The sequence below is a fragment of the Pogoniulus pusillus genome, chromosome 30 (genome assembly GCF_015220805.1).
Source record: "Pogoniulus pusillus isolate bPogPus1 chromosome 30, bPogPus1.pri, whole genome shotgun sequence".
Classification (NCBI taxonomy): Eukaryota; Metazoa; Chordata; class Aves; order Piciformes; family Lybiidae; genus Pogoniulus; species Pogoniulus pusillus.
The window spans coordinates 10,167,326-10,190,629 of record NC_087293.1 but is presented as its reverse complement, the minus strand read 5'-3'; the positions used below and the strand labels follow the sequence as shown (position 1 = coordinate 10,190,629).

The following is a 23,304-nucleotide window of genomic DNA, read 5'->3' as shown; positions in this document are numbered from 1 at the left end:
GAGTTCGGTCCCGTAGCTCTCTCTTGCCTGCCCCCGGCGGTGTCAGGGCGATGTGAGCCTGCGGCGCGCTGGCACTGTATGTCGCGGAGCAGCTCCGGCGGACTCCGCCAGCACAGCCGTCCCTCCCGCCCTCAGCTCGGTGCGGGGACGCCGGGACAGCCGGCATAACTGACAACCCTGTCCAGCTGCGACTTCAGTGCAGACCTTGAACGTGGGGACTGGTGATGCTTCCTGTTTGGCAAAACATCTGCCTCGTGAAACAGGATACTTAATAAATGATAAGCAGACCAGTTTCTTGCCTTGGTGGTTTTTGATAGTTTGGGTCTTCTTTTCCTTTTTTTCTTTTTTTAGTTCTTACAATGTTTCTCAGAAACTTTAATGGAAATAGCAGAGGAGCATCTTGGATACAGATTCATGGAAGTCCACGGACATCTTCAATGAATGGGCAGAGTTACATGCAAAGTGATTCCTTGTTGCATGCCCCATGTACTCTGGTCGTGGTGCTGCTGGCCTCCTTCACTGACTTCTATCTAGTGCACACCTTGCTGTTTGTACTAATTGTACAATCGCAGGTACTTTCCCAGTACATAACAGCGCTCTGTTGAAAAACCTTGCCACTGAAAGGAATGCTTCTTAAGGATCTGTATTATTATTCAAATTGATCCTGAAGATGACGTAAAGAAGGAGGCAGTGTTCAACAGCACTTCACTGATCTTTCTGCAGCAACTTATATCAGCCTCCTCATGCTGTTTATGCAAACACAGTCAGATGCTGTCCTGCTGGTTTTACACTGCTAATTGGACCTACTGATTTCAGAAAGTAAGAAGCTGAGTTTCAAAGGCTAAAATGTAAACCTGGTTTTGATGTAGAACATAGCATTCCATTCTTTACAGAGGTCTGTTGAACTGATCCATTCTTACCTATTCAAAGCCTATCCAGTTTTGGACACAGCAGTATAAGAAAGACATAGAGGTGCTGGTGTGGGTGCAGAGAAGGGCAGTCAAGCTGGTGAAGGGAGGCTTATGAGGGGAGGCTGAGTGAGCTGGGTTGTTTAAGCTGGAGAAGAGGAGGCTGAGAGGAGACCTTATTGCTTTCTACAGCTACCTGAAACAAGGTTGTAGTAAGACCAGTGATGACCTCTCCTCTCAAGTAGCTAATGACAGGACAAGAGATAATGTCTTCAAGCAGCACTAGAGAAAGGTTAAGTTGGATATCAGTAAGAATTTCTTTACTTGAAAGAGCGGCCAGGCATTGAAACAGGCTGCCCAGGAAAGTGGTGGAGTCACCATCCCTGGAGGCGTTCAAACAACTGAGTGGCTGTGGCACTGCAGGACGTGGTCTACTGGACATAGAGGTGGCAGATAAGAGGTCTGACTTGATGACCTTAGAGGTCCCTTCCAACCTTTTCATTAAGAATTTTGTACACATACAATCAAGGATGGGGAGGCCACCCTAAGAAGACTCTACAGCAGCAACAGCTTCATTCTTTAGAGTCACTCTAGTGTTTCCCTACATAGGTTTGTTGCATATGCTACACTAGGGGCTTGTTCTAGGGTGTGATTAATATGAAACTCTGTTCTTTTTAACAAACACAAAATTTTGCAGATATTTGAGGAGACTGGAAAGTAGGAACCAGAAGAAAACTTTGTGGCAGCAGAGCTTCTGTATCTCAACAAATCAAAGATTCATCTCTTCTTTTTTTCTGTTCTTTTTTCCAGCTATGGGTAAGCTGAGAATGTCAGCAGCGAAGATCTCTGCTGTGATTTCTGCTGGAATTTCTTCTTCAATCAAAGCTGCTGCACCTGGAGAGCAGTAACAACAACACAAAACACACAATAGCAACGTAAAAAACAGCTTTCCGGATCAGGAAGATTTATAAACAGCAGTAATCAGATGGAAAGCTTTTAAAGATGGATCAAGTAATCATGAAAAAGTGTTGGTTTACTAGATTAATACTTCACATGTTTGTACCAGGGATTTGTGAGGCTGTGAGTCTCACTTCGCAGTAGACCTCTGCCTCAGAAGGGTCAAGGGGCCAATTTTCATACTCTGGCAATCTGTGACTTTAGAATCTCAGGCATTTCAAAATCAATTTGCAATGCAACTTCAGGAGCTGCATCTTCACCGCATGTTGTTTGTTGTCAAAACCCCTAACCCAACGCTGTTTGGGATTGGTGTGGCCTGGGACATTAATTGTACCCAAAAAATGGCACTTCCCAGCAGTTTCAGTTACACTGGGCAATGCCACTTGACTGGACTCAGTGCTGTAATTTTCTGTTCTAGACTGGAACACAAATTGTAGGCAAACATGGTCATCAACAGCTCTCTCACAATGGGCATTGCTGCCTGGATGAAATCAACACTGTCATTTCTATGTTGCATGATTCTTTTTTGCTGTGGACTTCAGCATGTAAACCTTCCCCTGTGTGTTTCCAGTTTCAGTTTCTGTATAATCTTGTCAGGTCCCAATTAGATTTTGTTGCCCATTTGTTTTCAGCTGCACGTGTGCTGTGCCAACGAGGGACATTTACTGCTCTGTGAGTAGTTTTGCAATCCTGTCTGAGCAGTTTTGACAGCTCTTGGCCTAACAGGGTAATGAGTTTGCAATTTAGATTATTCTGTTTGGGAATTGAAGCAATCCTGCTGCTATGCTGTGTGGAATGCTAATCCAGTACCTGAGGGATCATAAGCATCCAGTTTGGATCCTCCTCTCCCAGGACACCTGCCCAGCAGGGTGGTCAGACACTGTGCCAGTTCATCCTCTGTCATATGCTCTCCTGTACACAAGAAAACAACAGTGGCCTCATGGGATGTAGTGTCATTGACAGAAAAAGATAGAAAGCAGTTTGAACACAAAGAGTGTCCAAACAAAAGAGGACAACTGGAAAGAAGATTCCATTTCTCTGAGATAAACACACATAGTGAATCGAAACACATGGTCCTAACCCAGGAAAATGTTGATCCTAAGGAAAATTGTTCATGCATATTGCATTCAGGGCAAAAATACTTATCAAAAGGAGAGATTCTGATACAGGCATCTCTTCAGGCTACACTGCACCTGCAAGGACATGAGCTTCTACTCCCACCACAGAATTCCTAGCATAAGGCTGACCACAGTCTGTGCAGCCCCATGTCCATGGCTGTAGCCATTTCCATACAGAAAGGTGCCAGAAGGTCTTGATGCAGTGTCTTGGAATAACCTGGACATAGCACTTGTTCCCAGTTAGTGGTTGGCTCATGCCCTGAGGCACAAGGTTATAGATCTGTTACGAAACTGTTCTATTCAATGTAGCTATTTATGGACGTCCACACCATCCGTGCAAACAACTAACCTTTCTCACACTGTGTGAATTGAATCTTTGGTTTCCAAGGAGCTTCGTGGCAAGGTGTTTTTAGAATAGAATAGAATCAGCCACTTTGGAAGAGACCTCCAAGATCATCCAGTCCAACCTAGCACCCAGCCCTGGCCAATCAATTAGACCATGACACTAAGTGTCTCATCCAGGCTTTTATTGAACACCTCCAGGGATGACAACTCCACCACCTCCTGGGCAGCCCATTCCAATGCCAATCACTCTCTCTGACAACTTCCTCCTAACATCCAGCCTAGACCTCCCCTGGCACAACATGAGACTGTGTCCCCTTCTTCTGTTGCTGGTTGCCTGGCAGAAGAGACCAACCCCACCCACCTACAATCCCCCTTCAGGTAGCTGCAGACAGCAATGAAGTCTGCCCTGAGTCTTCTCCAGGCTTCACACCCCCAGCTCCCTCAGTCTCTCCTCTCAGGGCTGTGCTCCAGGCCCCTCACAGCTTTGTCATCCTCCTGTGGACACCTTCCAGCATCTCAACATCTCTCTTGAATTGAGGGGCCCAGAACTGGACACAGCACTCAAGGTGTGGCCTGAGCAGTGCTGAGTACAGGGGCAGAATAACCTCCCTTGTCCTGCTGGCCACACTGCTCCTGAGCCAGCCCAGGATGCCATTGGCTCCCCTGGCCACCTGGGCACACTGCTGCCTCATCTTCAGCTACTCTTTACCAGTACCCCCAGGTCCCTTTCTTCTTGGCTGATCTCCAGCCACTCTGTTCCCAGCCTGTAGTGCTGCTTGGAGTTGCTGTGGCCAAAGTGTAGAACCCTGCACTTGGCCTTGTTAAATCTCATCCCATTGGCCTCTGCCCACCCATCCAACCTGTCAAAGTCCCTCTGCAGGGCTCTTCTACCCTCCAACGGATCCACACCTGCTCCTAGCTTGGTGTCATCTGCAAACTTACTGATGCTGGACTCAATCCCTGGTCCAGATCATCAATAAAGATATCAAACAGGACTGGGCCCAGCACTGATCCTTGGGGAACACCACTAGTGACAGCTGCCAACTGGATGTGGCACCACTCTGGGCCTGGCCATCCAGTCAGTTCTTGACCCATATTGGAGTGAATCTGTCCAAGCCACTCTGATGGTGACAATGTAGAACAGGTGACGATGTAAAACAGTATTTGCCTTTACCTCTTTTAACTCTTAGCTGCACTAAATGTAGAAGCCAACAACAGGAGCAAGTCAGTCCAAGTTTGTTAGTAACTTTCCTACAGCACTGGCAATTAGTGCATTTATACACATCTTTACAGGGCTCTCCTTGATTCAGCTGAACTAAACTACCTCTTCTTTTCAGTCTTTCACGCATAGATTCAGTCCAGAACTGAACAATTTCATCCCTTCTCTCTCATCCCTCTCTTTTTCAGTCTTATACCACCTTTCTGGAGACTCTGTGACTGGAAGAGAGAACAACGATTCTGATAAGGCTGTACTGGAGGAAGAGTATAGTTTGCCAAGATCCATGCTCCTTATTTGACAGACAAGCTACCTCAGGCCAGCAGAGGCTTCCAGAGCAGTACAAGAAGTGCAGCTGAGACGATAGATGTGATTTTTCAATTTAAAACCTTAAGACAGGTGGCTCCACATGCCTGCCCTGCTTACCAGGCTATAGCTCCAGATTAATTTTTTGCTGCAGTGAATACATTCTGAAATGGAAAGCAGAACTAGCAGGCATAAAGCTGATATTAGCAAAGGAATAACTCACCTCTGCGCTGAAGCAGCAACAGTAAGTTTCCTCTGTCAATTACTCTGTCTCCATTCTCATTATCATAACCAAGAACCTGAAATGCTCGTTGTATTTCTGTCATTGACAAGCCAAACGCGGGGCAGTGATTTACATAAAGCTTGATAAAATCCTCCAGATTGATTTTTGTCACTTGTTCTCCAGTATCCACATACTTGCTGAATTTTACTTCATTTGTCATTTCTTCAATCTAAAGATCAAGGCAAGACAGTGTTACAAGGTTTGTTTTTGAAGAGCATCAGAGCTATTTCCCATCTCATGAGTGCCAATGTACCATGATAGTGCCCACACAGATACCACAGATGCTATGGCTGTATCCCAGTAACAAGCTGAGGATGGACATGGCCAACAATTGCACACTTGCTGTTATGAAATTAGGCAAAGATGAGGCTAACAAATATGTAGTTATTTGGTATTTTCTCTGTTTTCTTACAATAGAGACATGGTGACTTCACAGCTGCTGCTGGTACTTTCATCACAGCTGTGTCTCCACTCTGGGGACAGCAGGCAAGCAAACCACAAACCAGTAAATGCAGCACCCTGCTACATAAGTACATGCATGAGTCTGACGTGACCATCCTGCACACAGTCCACACACCCCCTGCCCAGCGTGAGATCCAGAGTGCGTCTGGTGCACTTCTGCTACTGCACAACCCAAGTCTGAGATCTGCTCAGTGAGGCTGACATCCTGCACAGATGGATCACTCTCAGGCAAACAGACGAGCACTGGTTGTGCTGGATACCAGTGGTTTTCCTGAAGTCTGGTGCTGTGAGTCAGCTCACTAAGCAGCTGTGCATATGTGTGTCCAAAAGGCAGGATCTGCTCCGTGCCTTCACTGTACTCATGCTCCAAGAGGCAGCCCCTCTGGAGATACATAAGCAGCAGAGAAACGCTGGAAGGATTCCTTATGCCAACGTGTACCAAGCCTGTGACTCCCCGGGAAGGGAAGCTGATGCAAGATCTCCCTGGGGAGGACTTTTCATTCAGCCTTGGGCCTTTGTCCTTGTGTCACAAGTTTTTCCACTGAAAGAAGCCCAGGAAAGAGGGAAATCTCAGCCTCACATCTTTCCTGTAGCAAATGCCATGCCAGGCAATAGCAGTCATTTTCACTCAGCTCTGGCTGATCTGGGATTAGGTTTTATATCAGCCCCACTGAACTTCAAAAGAGAAACACCAATTCCCCAAAGCTTTGCTGGTCAGTCCACGCTGCCTTTTCCCCCTCCTGCTTTTCCTGTATTAAAAATGCTCTATAAAGAAAGGAACTTTTTCTTTGGATTTTAGTACTGTCCTGCTGCTTCAAGAAGTAGATTGTAGGTTGCCTGGTTGCACAACAGCTTAGTGCCTCTATTTCCATGCCTAAAATGCTGTTTTCAGTTTGATTTGGGGCAGGGGGGGTTAACAGTTATTCTCCCAGAAGCATTTCCCAAGGGAATATGTTCTTTCTGTTCCCAGGAGGTGAAAACGTAATAACTTGAGGAAAAGATCTAACAAAGTGCAAGGGGCTAACACCACAGCTTGACACAAGGGCAGAGCAGTCCTGGCTCAGATGAACATTTGCTGGTTGCTGGGGCACCACAGCAAGTCTGTTAGGTGGTGGCTATGGCAAAAGGTCCTGCCTCCCATCTGCTGTCTCTCCTGGCAGAGAGCGTGGCTGGGCAGATGGGGTGGCACTGACTCACAGCACCATCGCAGCAGCCTGTGGGGCTCCTGTACAACGGCAGAGATGAGCGCAGCCTCCCCCGCAGAAAGATGAAGGAAGCACAGCAAGGTACTGCTTCCCTCGGGAGAACCCCTCCTGTGTTGAAGGGCTGTAGCTGGTGCAAAGAGGTCGTTATTTAAATCTCCTTGCTTCAAATTCAGTAATTTTTTCTCTCTCTCTCTCTTGGTTTTTTTTTTTTTTTTTTTTTTTTTTTTTTTTTTTTTTTTTTTGTGTGTGCTTTAATTACCCTTTTGCTAGGTTGCAACATTACAAATTAGGTTTGTATACAATACAAATTGCCTTGTAGGAACAGCCATGGAAGGGGAAGAAGCAGCACCCTTATTAAATCAGTTGTCTTTGTTGTAAAATTTGAAGTGAAAAAGCTCTTGAGAAATGTTTGATAGGAAGCTGCACTGCTGCAACCTGAAAGGCAAGCTCAGAGAGAGTTTTTGCAGAGTCTATCACTTATGAAAGAGCTTTAAGTTCAGTGGGAATAAAAGCTGCTGTCTCCATCTAAAATCATTCTTTCATCAGTAACAGGCAGAACAAGAAAAAGAGGCTCTGTCAATATCCAAACAAGTGATTGCATGGAGCTGGGCATGCCCACTCATGCTGATAACACATATAGGATGCTCTGGTTGAGTCTCCATCTGGCCTGAAGGGACTCAGCCAATGGCCCACCAACCTTATGCTGCGTGCAAAGCAGCTCAGCCACTAGCAAAAGTCACAGTGAGACCAAAGAGGATCACTGCCTGCACACAAGGTACCTTAGCTTATGGATTTAGGAAAGCTGGAGGCTGCTGTCCTTGGGAGCTGAAGGAAGATCTACTCCCCAACTTTCCCAGTTCACCTTCTGAAGAAACCCAGCTCTGCAGTGGTTGCAGAGCACCCAACCTCCAAAAGACCCTGAGGTCCTCTTTTGTTGAACACTTCTGAACCACGAGGCTCCAGGTTTTCTCGGTCTGCCCTTGCAGTTGTACAACTCTTTAACAAAGAATCACTACTTTTTGAGGAATTTTCAGCCAGTTCCTGACCATGACTATATTGATGCAGACCAGGTTACACACACTGAAAGCCAGCAAATACACTCTGGAGACATCCAGCAGGGCAGTGCTCAGAACATGGCCATCATGACATTTGGTAAACGTGACCAGCCTTGTTCTTTTTTCTTTTAGTAACAACAATAAAAACTACCCAACCTTTTGCTCTGATGGATAAAATCCCATTGCTCTCATGACAAAAGGAATTTCCTCCAAGGGAATGTGTGTTGACACCTCTCTGGTCTCCAGTGTGTCCACACCGTGGTGGTGCAGCTGTGCGTAGTAAAAATAGTCTTCCAGCTCCTGCAAGGCATTCAGACAGAGTACTGCAAAGTTCAGTTACCAGCAAGCACAGAAGATAAGATTCCTTTTAAGATTTACTAACAGGCACATCAATGAGATTGTTGTTAGAGGCAAGCTGGACAAAAATACAAAGAAATGTCAGGTTTGTATAAATGAATCTTAAACTCCAGTCAGATGTTGCCAGGCAGCACTCGTGGTGAGCATAATTACCTTGAAGAATTCACCTTCTCTGCCACCATCCAGTAGGTTGTAGAATGGGATCAAGTCCTCCCCACCCAGGGAAGCAGCAGCATCCAAGGCACTGGCAGAAAGCATAGAAAAGATGGTACAGGAAGGGTTCATGTAAGGAGAGATTTCACATTTCCCTCTCTAGTCATTGTTCACAGACACTTTCAATAAATAAATAAAATCCCTGGGCCTCAGAATTGAGGAAAGGAAAGCACTGTCTTGAGCTGTGTGCTCTTTTGTCACCAGCCTGCACTTCTACAGCATATTTCATACCCAGGTTTTACATACAATAGCACAGTGTGGGAATTAATTATTAGTGAATGGTCCTCTTGTTTAATGGAATGAGCACAGGGCTGGGAGCCAGGAGCTTTTCCATGGACTTGAGCTTGGTGTCTGGCATTTAGCTTTTCTGATTCCTTATAGAGACACTGAAGGAGATGAATTAGCTAGATCAGCATTTTGAACATGCAGAGAGGGCTGGGGCTTGGTCTTTGCAGTAAACCACACAAACCTAAGCTCCCCATTCCCTGATCTAACACATTCCTCCCCAATAACTCAGTGCAAACCACTACTCTGCTTCCTCAGCTGTGGCGGGTGACTGCATCGCAGGTGCAGTCTACATCAAACTGAAAGCACCTCAGTGCCACCTCTTTGTTTCAATTTCATAGGCAGTTGGAGCCAAAAGAATCTGTTCAGCTTGTGCAGATGAAAGAGGAAAGCAAGCCTGGTAGTAGCATCATGGCATAACACCGCCACATCACACCCCACGCCTGGCAGCGAGGCTGCAGCTTTCACGCACACCTCTCGAGTGCTGCTGCCACTGGGGTTTTTTTTTTTGCAAGCTTCATGCTTTTTTCATAATTAAGTTACTTGGGTATTAAACACGGTGGAGATGCACAAGATGCCAGAAGCAGCAATAAAATGATAATTAGTTCATCAAGAGCTTCACTCTGAAAACAAATTACATGGAAATCCAAACACTGCCTGGACCTGGGCCAACCATTATAAAGAAGAATCATTTATATTCTAATGCCTTCCTTAAAATGTTGCTTACTCTGACCCCCGACTGCTTAAGCCACACAAAGTGGAAAAGAAAATAAATAAGCCCTTTGCTTTTCCACCCAGATTTCCTTTGTTCTGGCACATGAAGGTGAGCTGGCTCAGCACCCTTTGGGCTTTCCTTTGAGCGAGCAGTACCTGCAAGGAATGTTTTATGCCCAACCAGTGAATGTCCTAACCACAAAATCTTTGTCCTAAGGAAGGTGAGAAGCACAGATGTGCTCCAAAAGGCAAAAATAGGACAGAGGGCAAAAAGCCAGCTCCTGTGGGGTTAATCTGCCAGAAACCAGGAGATGTGCTCTATGCAAGAAGGGTGACATGCAGGAAAAGTGTCCCAGCCACAGACCAACAGAGACCACACCACTCTATCTTTTCTAGCTCTGACACAAGCTAAGCTCTCTTTGCAGCCCCTGAAGTGTGAAGGTGAAGTTGCCCCATGCTGGCCTGGCAGTTCTGCAGCTTCCTTTTGATGTACTTGTGCATCTATCAGGTGTGGGCAGCCACTCTCACAAGGGCAGAGCCCTGTGCCCTGCATGTGCATTGCAGCAAGCAGCTTCGGTCCTTGACATGCAAAGAAACCAAAATACATACCCTGCCTTTGCCACCTTACCTGCCTGCCACTGCTGCCCAAGGGAGCTGGCAGAGGGCAATGGCACACTTGCAGAGAACGGCAGAAGAAACCTGGCAAGGTTTATCATCAGCGCTCCAGGCCAGAGCCTGGAAATCCTCATTTGCAAAAGCAGCCTTCACTCCTCCAGCCACCCCATTCACTGCAGACCATTTAGTCATGTAAGCAAAGCTTCATGGGATTAAGGTGGCTTGTCCTAAATCCAGTCTTCAAATGCAGGGGGGATTTCCTAGTAAATGCTGGGCTATCCCATTTGGAGAGCAGACACTTTTGTTTCACCAGCCACCCTGTACGCTTCTCCTGCAGCCAGTGCAGCTCCTCTAATCCTCTGCTTAAGCCTGACAAACCCGAGCCACACAGCCCAGGCCCTCACAAGGACCCAAAAATCCTCTGCTCAACTTCCCACCATTTGGGGAACGTTTTCCAGACTGGGATAATTTATAGGCACTATGGCCATTGCCTGCAAGGTCTGCTGGTGTCACATCCCCTGTCGACTATGTTGCTGCATCACATAAAGGGGAGCAAAGCCCTCCCAAAACTGTGTCCCTCCTGTTTCAGCTGCTGCTCCAAAGAGCTGCCTGGGCCCTGACAGGTCTGTTGCAATCTAGGCTGACCCCACTGCCCTGCTGCCATCTCTCACATGGCACATGGCCACCATGCTGAGCTTTCTATAGGTGCTGAGGTAGGGCTTTTGAGACCCCGTGTGAACACAGGGCATGTGTCTCCAGCATTAATAAATCTAGTTTCAGGCCAAGTGCCCAGGAGCTGGAAACCCCCAGGGCTGAGCAAAGATGCTTCCAGTCTCCACTCATGCTCCTCTCAGTAACTGGTGGCTCTCCTGCTTGCATGAATGCTGGGATCTGTCCTTCACCCCATGACCCTCCTTGACAGGTGAGATTTGATGGCCTGGTCTTGTGAAGGAAGACTGAAGCTGCAGAGCTTTGTCATCGGTGCCCAAAGGACCTGTGCTCAAGAGACCCTTACAGAGAAACACTCCTTGTGCAGCACAGCCCTGTACACCAGGATAAGCACAGAAATTGCTGGGAGACCTGGCTCTGACTCCTCTGGACACAAACAGAGACCTTTGAGGACAAAAGCCCCATTCTCAGTGTGAATGCTAAGGAACGTCTGCTTCAGCTGCGTTGGCTAAGCAGCTGCGGAAAGCTGTAACAAGATTCCTTTCTCCTTCCTGTGGTACTCACTTTACATTGACCTCCCATTTCATAACAGTGCAGTCATTCCCCCCTGCTGTAAAGATGTAGCGTCCATCAAAGGAGGTGGCAAGGTCAGAGACACCATCTGGGTGGCAAACAAAGGCTGAGGACTTGTGAGGGTTGCCGTCTACAGGCAAAATCTGCAAACCCACCTGTAAGGAAAGGAGGAATCTGGGAGGGCTAAAGGCTCTGGGAGAGGGCTGCATCCTTCTCCTGAGAGCTTGCTCAGCTCTCAGGCGGCAACAGCCTAGGCATGGTGTTGTTTGCAGTGAAATTTCCCCAGAGGCCACCACCTCTACAGGTGGGAGACTCTACAAGTGTGCAGCTCCATACCTTGTCCTTTGTAATGTATGCCAGATAGTGTTTCTGGGGGTCCGCAGTGTTTGTTCCTGGGAGGATTTGTATCTTCTCCAGAGGGGAGCCAAGGGTTGGTCCCAAGAGGGTCTTTCTAAAGGCAAACAACATTTTCATCCATTCATTCAATCTATTTTCTCTCTTTGAATGGCTGCCATGCACAAGGTTGGGTAGATACAGGGCATTGTGGTGGGTGCAAAGGCTTTGTGCTGCTGGCTAAGAGGACATGATAGGACTGAGTCCCTGGCCAGAAAGGACCACATTGAAGCTAAGAGAGGAGTTTAGTGCTCAGGGATCCTTCAGTCATTGTGCTTTGCTCATGTGGGCTCCTTATTTTTGATCTGAAGTCCAACTGCTGCATCTCAAGTTTAACATGGTGGGCAGACCAAGAACCAGCTGCAGCCACAACCTTATTAGATGACACACTAATGGACACAAAAAGGGAGCACTCTGTGGACCTGGAGATCTGCACCATGTATGGGCAAACACACAGTCATGGCTGGGAGGAGGGCAGGCATTAGGCAAAGAATGCAAAGGAAGGATAGGACTTCCAGGCAGTGGTAGGCCTGAATCTGTCCTCTACCTGCACATTTTGGTTGTTGTGTTGTAGAGCTTCAATTTGTAGCAGTTGTTGGCAGTGAGAATGAAGGACTCAGTGCTGAGCTGTGGGTACCAGGCCAAGCACAGGGGCACAGCAATCTGTTCCACCCGGTCCCTATGCAAGACCACTAAGTGGTCCTTGTTGCTGCTTTTCAGGTCATATTCAATCTGGAGGGAAGACAAAGAAACACAGTTAACCCCCATGTGGTCTGCCAGCACCTTGAACCTTCCAGATTAACTGGATCCAGTATCTCTTGCAGCAGACAGGGAGGGCAGCCTACAACAGCAGAGCCTCAGCCCTGAACTCTGGCCAGATCTGCCCTGAGACTGCAGTGAGAAACAACTCTCTGTGACAGAACTGCTGGGGAGAGGGCTAGGAGCTGCGGAACCAAAGACTGAACCTCCCTTCAATGCCCTTGCCCACTCCCCAAATTTTACCACAGAGCTCCCCTGCCCATTGTACTTTCACAATGACCTACCAGCTGCCGGTCCTCCCCAAGGCTCAGGAGTCTGGGCTCGTTGCTGTCTAGCTGGATCCCAAAGAGGATGCTCCGGATGGGTTTGTAGTGGGAGTGCAGCCCTGCTAGGTGCTCCCAGCACCCACTCCCATTTTGCAGAACTCTTTTGTAAACAATCACTGAGTATTTCTCATCCTGGAATGATGGCACAAAGGTCAACCAGCTACAATTCACACACACATCCTCTAGCAGGCAGTGAGCAGCTCTGTACCCCCTCTCTGAGCTTAGCTCGTCCCTCTAAGTTTTGTGAGTCCCACCAGGAGGGTCAGAACTACAGCCAGGATAAAACATCAGCTCAGGAGATTTGGACACCTGCCTCCAAAGGCAGCACTGCAGAGATCCTCAGCCTGGCCAGAGCATCCTGGCTGGCTGGAATTAATTCCTCACTGTGCTCTCAAAGCAAAGGGAGTAAATTGAGTTCAGCAACACCACAAAAATCACAAGGAAGTTGCCCAACTACCCTGGCATCCATGCATGAAGGGTGAATCATTTTCTTTGTACAGACTGTAGCATCATACAGTGGTTTGATTCAGAAAGGTCCTTAAAACCCATCTATTTCAACCCCTGTGCCATGGGCAGGGACAATGCCACTAGACAATGCCTGGTCCTGAACACTCCCATGGATGGGACATCTACCACATCTCTGGGCAACCTGTTCCAGTGCCTCACCACCCTTGCAGTGAAGAGCTGCTTCTTTACATCTCTTGCAGTTTAAACCCATTGCCCCTTGTCCTATCATCACCAGCTGCTACAACTTCTCCACCAAACTGCTTCAGTGCTGCCTCAACACTTCTGCACCAAGATGTTGGACCAACTCCCTCCTTGTGTGTATCAGCCAAGAGGAAATCCCTGCTCCAGCCCTTCGTACAGATGGGTGCAGAGCTAAGGCTTGTCACTAAAGCTAGCACTGGGACACTGCCAGCAGCGGTCTGCAGAGCGGCTGTGACTGGTGACGTGTTTGCAGAGGCTCTTCAAGCCAGGAAAAGCATTTCAGAGTCACGAAGGCCCAGGGAATAGAACAGTTCTCCAAACTGCTTGCTCTGCTGTGCCTCACAGCAATTCCCAGTCCCACCAGGATCTGCACCACGATCAGCACATGTAAAGGACCAAGAGCAAAAAACCAAACTTACAGCAGTTGCAAGGTACTCTGAATCATGAGAGAAGCTGATGTGAGTCACAGGACCATGTGAGAACTTGAGCTCTTTGCAGCTGGACAGAAGGGAAATAGCATCAAGGATGTAAACGCTTCCATCTGTGCAACCAGCAGCCAGAAAATAACCTGCAATGCCAGAAAAGGCTCAGGGCATGCTCGCTCCTTCTGGGCAGCCCAGAGCTTGGCACATGGGGAGGTCGTGAGGCCAAGATACCTTCAGGGTCATAGGACAAGCACTGGATGCCCCCCGCAGTGAAGATCCTGCTAATGAGGTACTTGTTCTGCTGATAGTCCCACAGCCGCAGCAGCCCACAGCGACTCCCCACAGCCACACATGCCTGCCGGGGGTGGCAGGTGATGGCATTCACAGCTTCCTTTGCCTCTTCCATGACTCTTTCAAGCTTTGTCCTGTCTGTTGCAACATGGAGCACCGTTGCATCAGAAGTTGAAAGGATGAAGTTCCTGTTTAGTGCGAGGGAAACAGAATTTGATGAATCAGACTAGCTGGCTCAGGTCCCTCCAAGCCTCTTTTTGGCAACATAGTTGGACAATCAGTTATATTTTGTGATACACAGTATGCAGACACCTGTTGACCTGGAAGGCAGGTGGCACTTTGCATTCATGACCTGCTAAATCTCCACAGGAAGACACTGGATCTGGTTCCATTTTCTACTTGGGTAGGCAAGCCAGAAGATGAACGACATCTGGGTAGCTTTGGCCATTTGCAAGTCACTGGTGTGTGAGACAGACAAATGAGCAATTGAAGATATTCTGAATAGCCTTTTCACTTGTCTCCTTGCCACCATTGTCAGTGGCTCCACGTTGACTGCGCCGTCAGGGACAAGGTCAGAGGACAGTTGCAGCCCCGCGCTGCAGACAGAGCGGCTGCCTGGCTGCTCACTCAGCTGTGCCAAATGGAACATGGCGAAGAGGTCCCACTGCAGAGCTGGTGGTGTGTGATCAGACTTCTCAGCAGTTATGCATGCTACAGAACCAATATGAGGAGCTGCCAGGCTGCCTGAGGCCTCAGAGCCTGGGCCCAGTCATAGGGTCAAGAGAGGACCACTCTGCAGTCTCAGAGCTGTGCAGACAGATGTGTGTGGCTGCACTGTGTGGACAACATGAGCGGGGGGACAGCAGCCTCTTTGCCAGCTGGCCCATGACAGCCGTTGCTTTACGCACATCTGGCCCAGGCACTGAAGGATGCTGCACCTCTTGCATGCCCTATCTGGGCTCTTCAGCCACACCTGCTCCCACCAGCCTGGTGAGACAAGCAGACTCAAGGCTTCCTGTTTGTTTTTCTGCTTTTGTGCTGCCTGAGCAACAGAAGCTGCAGCAGCAACCCAGGAAGAGGGAAGAAACAAGAGAGATCAACAGACAAAACCAACCCGTTCCCCAGGGCACTTCTCCAGGCTGGGAAGGAATCTGTCCCACATGGACAGCTCTTTGGAAAACACGTGCAGCTAAGGATGGGCATTGCCAGGAGAGCCCTAACAGGAGTGGCAAACATACGGTTTGCAGGCTGGATTGAGCCACAGAAGAGCTTCATCTGGCTTGCAGACTTCCCACAAATCCTCAGGCACAGCTACATCACGCAGAGGGGCAGAGAAAGGCCAGTGACCAGACTAGGACTGTCCCAGGCTCTGGAGTCAATGCAGTACAATCCAGCACTGGTGCCATCACCACTGGGGCCATCCCTGCACTACCACTGCCCCGATTAGCTCCTCCAGCCATGGTAAAATCTAACTGGAAAGAGCCATCCATGGGAGGAGTTTAAGAGGGGGGGATTAAGGGGTCCAGCAGGAGTCAGAGGCTGGACAATAGCACAGCCTGGTGCCCTGGGTACATCACAGAGAAGCTGCACACTCCAGGACTAGCTGATCACCTCCATCCCTACTTCTCTTGCCTGCAGCAAGGCAACACATTGAGTTCAGAATTTAGGATGTGCTGTAGCCCACTTGGGTTTTGATAGCTTCTGGGAGATGCTTGGGAGCTGTGTAGGCAAACAGGAGCTGCCCAGGAGACATCCCCTTGCTTGTCTCTGGTAGGCAGGTGAGGCAAATCCCCAGTGGGGAAATCTGCAGAGAATGGGAATAAAGAGGCACAATCTCTCCTCTGCTTCCCTGTCCTGCCTGGAAGCCTGAGTATGGGATTGAAACCTGCTGCAGCCAATGCAGAAGCCCGTGGGGAAGCTTTCAGCTAACCATCTTTCAATCTTCAGAGTAAAGGCAGGAGAAGATCTGGATTCATAAAGGGACACTCACCTGGTGACAAAGGGCTGGCTGCTGGAGGCAGAGCAGGTTGGGGAGGCATCAGGAGAGGTTTTGGAGAAGGAGATGGACCGAATGGGACCCACTTCACTGTGGCTGTAACAGCTGAGGAGCTGCAGCTGCCCGTTGTAGAATTTGACCTGACCTTTCACATCACCTGTCACTATGCAGCTGGAAGGAAGGGAAAGCTTTCGATCAACACACCACTGCGAGCTCCCAGCCTCTCCCTGGGTAGCATCCTTGGGCAGGAGCAGATCTCTTGCTCTTTCCCTGTCCTCTGCCCAAGTGCACGAGAAACAGCCCCGCGCAGGTGTGCGGGCAGAAAGACCAGGACTGAGCAGAACCCGCCAGGCTTTGCTGCGACGCTGCAGTGTCCCCTGCGCGGTCCCCGGGGCTGCCGCGGCGTTTGGTGGCTGTCTGCTCCCTCTGCCGGTAAGAGCCAGGAGGCTGAGCAAGACTCATCCACCGTCCCGAGTGACCGTGGCCAGCCCCGCGTCTGCGCCACGCCAGCAGGGCTGGGGGCACACTAACAGGAGCTGTCAGCCTTTTTCCCCTCAGCCAAATCCGTCGCTGGAGGAAGGCAGAGCAGCGGCTCACAACCCAGCGGCTGCGCGAACGTCCCCGCTCCTTGCGTGCTGCCGAGCGACTAAACGCAGCAGCGCTCGGCTGCGGCTGGCCAGCATGAGCTCTGCCATCCCTGCGACTGGCATGTCTGAGGGCTGGCACTGCTGGAAACTGCCTTGCTGGTACCTCGCAAGCGCCTGGAGCACAGTGATGCTGTCCTTCTGCATAGGCACCAGCTTGGCGGCCCTGACGCGGTGCGGCCCGGCCCGGGGCTGCTCGGGGGGCCCGGCAGTGTCCCACACCACCAGCTTCCCGGCCGAGGTGCCGCTCAGAGCTTGCGAGGCGCTCACATGAAAAGCTGACTGGCTGAAGTGTCCCACCACGCTGTGGAAGGTCTGCAGAGAGAGTGATGAAGCCACGCATTGCTCCCGGCTGTTCCCCCATCGAGCACAGAGCTTTCTGCTCGGTCTCTCGTATGTCATTCCCTCCCCGTCCCGTGACAGGACCATCAGAGGCAAGAGCCCTAGGAGAAGGTGTTTTGGGGCATGTCTGGAAGACAGAGCCCCTCTTGCCCTCAGGCAATCCTGGCTTGTCCCTTTAGGAGACTGAGGCCAGACTGGGGACATGGTTGCTGGTTTTGCTTAAGGGGATGGGAAGGGACAGTGCTGCTGCCAGGACCAAAGCCAGGAAGGTGACATGGTGTGGCACCTCCTGCACTCACCCCACTGCACTCACCTGTCTGTTCAGGACTGGTGCTCCATAATGCAAACCAGCATCACCCTGGGGAAAGCAGAAAAAACATTCAAGACAAGCGTTTTGGAGCCATGCTCTGCAGTGCCACCAAGTAACCTCCCCATCATCTGGACACTGGCACCACACTGTGGTGGCCAAAATAGGTCTGCTGGGGCAGGGAGACTCTGAGAACTTCCACAAAGCACTAAACACCCTCCCACCATCCACTCCTCTCCCAGGAGCTGCTGACTGGATGCTATCTTGCTAGTGTGCAGCCTCCCATGCCACCTCCCAACCCCCTGGGAGTACTTTTGGCACCAGAAACACAGCTTCCCACATCCCTACTTACCCACAGGTAAAATATCACCTGGGTTTTGCTGTTGCTGACAAACTCACAGGGATTTTGAGGGTTAAAAATTACATAATCCTGAAATTAAAACGTGAGAACTGCATTAATGCCAAGCTGAGAAATGCCTTGTGCCTACCCCTTCGTGCAGAACATCTGCTTTGTCCAAAACCCATTGCAGTGCCTGCCCTGAACTGAAAATAGAGCCCAGATTTCCCTTTGAAACACCAGAGCTGTGTGAGTGGGGACAAGCCAGCATGGCCGCAGGCTTTTCCTGCCATGAGCCCTGGCTGGTGCCAGGACTGCAGTGAAGGACATCCCTCCAGGGTCCTCTCCACATCCATGCCTGTCAGGCAGCAGAGGAGCAGCACTAATGACCCTGGAATGCTCCACTGCATTGGGGTGCAGCACTGCCAGCCAGCATCTGCCAGCAGTCTCGTGCTCGATGGGGGCTTGGAGGTGCAGGCAGGGAGCAGGTGAGGACAGAGCTGACCAGTCCAGCCCAGTCACACTCCTCTAAGCCCCTCAGCCATAGTCACTCACCTGATGCCCAAACTCAGGCCTCAGCTCTGTGCTGCACACAGGTTTCTCCACGGGCGACGTCCACTCCCAAACACAAACTCTCTGGTAGAGAAGGGAAAACCAAGGGACATTCATGGGTTTCTGGGAGCCTGGGGAAATCAGGTGGAGCCCATTCCCTCCAGCTGCAGGGGATGGTGAGGCATAAAGAACTGCAGCAGGACCAACCCAGCATGGCATGGCAACAGAGAGCTTCATTTCAGGAAACAATGCCAGAGATTGCTTCAGTGAAAGCACAGAGGAGACAAAAGCTTTGATCCCAACTTCAGATCCATTTTCTCAACTCCACAACATTCACTTCAGTGAAACCCAGGTCTATCTTCCAATTGCTCAGATAAGATAAGCCATCACTCTGTAAACTCACTCTCTTCTGCTTTCTCCATCCCCTTGTCTGCACTAGGTAAAGCTTCCAGGGATTTATCAAACAAAGCCATGGAAGACAATCTGGTGAGGCCACATCTCAAATACTGTGTTCAGCTCAGGGACCCTTGGTACCAGAGAGACATCAGGGAGCTGGGGCATGTCCAAAGAAGAGTGACCAAGCTGAAGAACCTTGAACACAAGTCTTATAAGGAATGCTTGACAGAACTGGAGTTGCTTAGTCTTCAGAAGAAGAGGATTGGGGAGAGACCTTATTGTCCTCTACAACTCCCTGAAAAGAGGTTGGAGCAAGGTGGGTGTTGGTTTCTGCTCACATGCAACAAGTGACAAGAGGAAGCAGCCTGAAGTTGTGCCAGGTTCAGGTTATATATTAGGAAAAAAATACCCACAGAAAGAACTATTAAACATTGGAACAGGCTGCCCAGGGAGGTGGTGGAGTCACTGTCCCTAGAGGTATTTAGGGGAGCGGTGTTTAGACACGGTTTAGCGGCCGTGGTTTAGCAGCAGTGGCAGGATTGCAAGCTCTAGGTGAGTGGTTGACTTTATCATCCCAAAATTCTCTCCCAACCCCAGCAGCTCTGTGGTTCTACGAGGAGATATTTTCTTTACCTGCACTGCACCAGCACTAATGGTTGCCAAATACTTGGTGTCGTGAGAAATAGCAATGGCACTGACCCCATCCTTGGGATGGCTCTCAAAGATGGTGCGCACAGGTATCCTACGGAACAAAGTCCTCGTGAGCTCTCGCGGCAGCAAAAGGGGTTCAAGGCAACTGCCTGGCAAAATCTGTGGCACAGGCCCCCCAGGTCTGCATGGAGAGGAGTCTGCAGACAGCAGATCTGCCATAGGAAGAGCCATCCCTTCCTCCCAGGTAAATGGCTGGGAGAAACGACACAGGAGTGATCTTCTAAGATCAGTGCTATAGCCTGGAGACATGATGTGCTTAGCCTGGGAGAGCTCAGCCCCACCTCAGTGTCCTGTGGGTGTGGGTGATAGAAGAATGATGAAGCCCTCAGCTGTTTTGGCTCATGTGCTACTTTACCCCATCCCCATGTTTCACCTGTTCCACTCTCAGATGAGGACAGTGAGTCCTAATGATTTACCAGACACAGGAGGTACCCAAAGAGGAGGTTCCTGGAAGCTTACCCGGAGAAGGAGTCCCACACGACAATCAGAGCGTCTGGCCCTCTGTCGGCAGTTGCAACCCAGCGTCTGTCTTCACTCACACACAGGCAGGAGATGACATTTGTGTGGCCCTGGGGAAAGAGAAGCAGCAAAGCGTCACAGAGGCTCCAGACCTGGAGGGTATTTACAGTGATTGTCAAACTGCTCTGCTCATGAGCTCCCCTCCTCCGCTGTCATCCTTCTGGCCCAACTCCTGCATCCCACTTTTCACAGGCTCTTCCAAGCGCATCACCCTATTCTTCTGCCTTGCACTGGCTGTAGCTCTCCAAGCAGAAACTGTGTAAAATGAAGCCTTCTTTGCTCCTCAGTTCACTACTGGGGGACCTCTAAGCACAAGACACTGAGAAAAGAGACAGAAGAGAGTTTGGGGAAAGGGAGATGAAGGAGACACATGGGCTGCATGTCAGACCTGCAAGTGGTGCTGCCTGTTCTTCAGGATGTCATAGATGACCACAGTGTGAGAAGAGACATACAGGAGGACCTGGTCTTCCCCATCCATCAGGCTGTGCACTGCCAGGCTGCTGTTGTAGCCCAACACCCAGGACAAGCTCTGTGGGTGAGACAGAGCTTTTGTCCCTTGCACTTAGAAGCTGGGACAAAAAAGCCACAAAAAGTCTTTGGGGAATGAGAGAAAGCTGGGCAGGAGTGCCAGCACCATGCTCACTGATACTCACAAGAGGGTGAAGGCTGGTCTGCCTGTCCTCCTGGAAGAGCATCCCTGGCGTGGCTGCCCACACCAAGCTGGCAGAGCCATCACACTCATCATCCTCCCCATTTCTCTGCTGTGTTCCCTGCTCCCTGAGGCCTGAGCGAGGGCTGGAAAAGGCCCCCATGGGCTCAGGAAATGCTGGAGGCTGTTCAGGAGATCCAGCACCATCCAAGTGTGTTGTCCCAACAGTCTCTTCTCCTAGGGCATTCCTCAATGCAGTCATGTCTTGCCTCCCAGCCCAGGTGGTGGGCATGGTGGGCATCCCTGAAGGATGAAACAGTGCACCTGCTCCAGCATCCTCTGGTGCCCCTTCCTTTTCTTTAGCAGCAGCAAGGGGATCCTTGGAAAGAGAGAGAAAGTTTGGTGGATACTGACTCCTAGCTTGGTTCAGAGTCAGTGGAAATACAGCTCAACACATCTCAGTTACAACCTACATCACTTTCAGAGCAGACTCCAACATCAGGATACATCTCTGCTCCTGAGCTGCCTATGGTTTTGTACTAAGGGGAAGTTTTCCACCAGCTGTGACTTGTCTTTCTGGACACCTAATCTTTCCCTCTTTGCACCTCCACAAACATCCCATGTCTCACACCAGCGCCTCTCCTAGTCACCCAGGCTGAGATGCTCAAGTTTCTCCTCCAGAGCTAACCTACACGTCTTTTGAAGGCAGAAGGTCTGGCTGTCCATCCCCTGACTCTGACCCATGCAACAGTTATTGGCTGCTGCAGCTGGGTTCATGGTCTCGGGTTGGAGAGGGAGGGACAGTAAATCGAGGTTAAAAACAGGGGAACTGGGTCCAGGGACTGGAATGGTCACTAAGGGCTCTGCAGCAAGCCCAGCTCTGCTGCCAGTATCTCCTGCCTGGAAGCAAATGGAAAGTGAGAGTAAAAATCCCACCACTGCCTTCCTCAGCCCCTCACCAGCCTGTTAATAGATGTATTGAATAGCCCTGGGGAAGTCAGGGCTCACAGCAGTCTCCATTCAGACCTTTCCCTAGTCTAAGCAGTGGCCACTTCATCCTGGTCTTGAGATCCACACCAGCTTCTGTCTCGCCCATGGGGCTCCTTCGTTTCCCAGAGGAAGCTTTCATGCAGGAAAGAAGCTTCCTTTGGACAAGTGTCTGTTTCCAAGGGAGGTGAGATAAAGTTTCATTCAGCACAAGGACAAGGCCAGGAGCTCTCCTGCTCAGGCGGCTCTCAGGCAGCTCAGGTGCTCAGCAGCACCTTATGGCTGGCCTGAGACTGCACAGAGCCAGGGGCTCTGCTTCCAGCAGGACCTGCTCACAGCTGTTATGTCAGGCAGGACTTGCTGTGGTGCTGCCCTCACCTGCTGTCTGTCCATGCGGGGAGGTCTCCTTGAGCTTGCTGCTTACTCCTGCTCTTGCCTCTGATGCCACTTCATATGAACTGTCCATCAGCTGCGGTGTGAGGATGCCCTGAAATACATTTAGCCCTACCAGGATTTGGCTGTGCAGTGATCTGGAATTTGGCACGGCCAGAAAGGGGAATTATGAAGCTGGGAAAGAGGTCCCAGAGCACCTTCTCAGCTCCAGTCACAATCCCACTGAGCACAAGCAAGCCCAGTGGAGCCCAGGTTACGCCAGCTGAGGTCAGGGTCCCTTCCCATCTGCCTGCACACCATGCCAGGCACGGGCACGTCCCCTCAGACAAGGCTTTGTCACTGTCCCTGCTCTTGGGTAGCAGCTGGTTTATCTCTGGCTTCACGGTCCGGGTTTCAGCCAACACACAAAGAGCTCGGATGAGAAGGAGGCCCCAGGAAAAAACTCCTCTCCAGTAGGGAGAAGTCTGCCTGGGGACAGCCGTGGCCCCACAGGTCTCACTGAGGTCAGTGCAAACCCCCTCCAGGCCTTGGTGCCCCCCGCAGATGTCCTACCCTCCCCCTGCCCTGAGGGACCCCTCCGGAGACCGCCCCGCTCACCGCACACCGGCTCCAGCTTCTGTTGGCCTCCAACTGCCGTTCCCAGGCAACGGCTGCGCCGGCGGCCGCCAGCGGCAGCTGCAGAGCTGTGCCGGGAGAAGGTGGCACTCGCCTCACCCAGTGCTGGCCCCCTGCCCAACACCAGAACCTGCTGGCGCCCGGGGATACTCAGCCCTTCACCCTGCCCAAGCCTAAATCCCGCTTGTGGCTGTAGCAGTCCCTTTTGGTGTCACCAAACTCCTTCGGGACCGAGGGAAGGATGAGGGATCTTTACCTGATGCCACTCCACAGAGCGTTGTGGGCACTTCTGCTCCCTTGGCACCCCTGAGCAGGACAGGCAGAGTGAAAGCAAGAAAAAACAGCCTCCAACCACTGCCTGGTCCCCCTGCTGTCCACAGCTTTCTGCCGGGCTGGCACTGGCACAGGGGACCCTGTTCCCAGAGATCACTCTAAGCTCTCACCACCGCGGCAGATAATCAGCTCTAAGCACTCCCAAGTGTTGACTTCAGCTTTGCTGTTAAGCTCAAATAATAACAATTTCTAAACCGAATTTGTTTTTCTCTCTGCCCAGCAGGAGCCTCGCATCCTGCTGGGAGAAGAAAGGAGGTTTGCTATCAGCTCGCATTATCTCCTTCGACCTGAGGAAGCTGCGGCGCAGACAGGCTGCACAAAACGTGTCTGCTCTCAGCTC

At 50.4% G+C, this 23,304-nt stretch overlaps 1 protein-coding gene across 1 annotated transcript; it reads right to left on the bottom strand.

The window, feature by feature from the left end:
• Positions 1-941: 941 nt before the first annotated feature.
• CFAP251 (cilia and flagella associated protein 251) lies at positions 942-20,898 on the bottom strand. Its single transcript, XM_064169051.1, has 20 exons — positions 20,641-20,898; positions 20,376-20,516; positions 19,928-20,037; positions 19,391-19,499; positions 18,365-18,445; positions 17,825-17,902; positions 17,479-17,523; positions 16,930-17,138; positions 16,174-16,350; positions 14,124-14,371; positions 13,887-14,035; positions 12,718-12,891; positions 12,222-12,406; positions 11,618-11,732; positions 11,273-11,436; positions 8,366-8,456; positions 8,012-8,155; positions 5,074-5,302; positions 2,676-2,777; positions 942-1,802 (listed from the first exon to the last, which is right to left on the bottom strand). The coding sequence occupies exons 1-20, from the start codon at positions 20,896-20,898 to the stop codon at positions 1,678-1,680; spliced, it is 2,934 nt and encodes a 977-aa protein (XP_064025121.1). The 3' UTR covers positions 942-1,677.
• Positions 20,899-23,304: the final 2,406 nt, after the last annotated feature.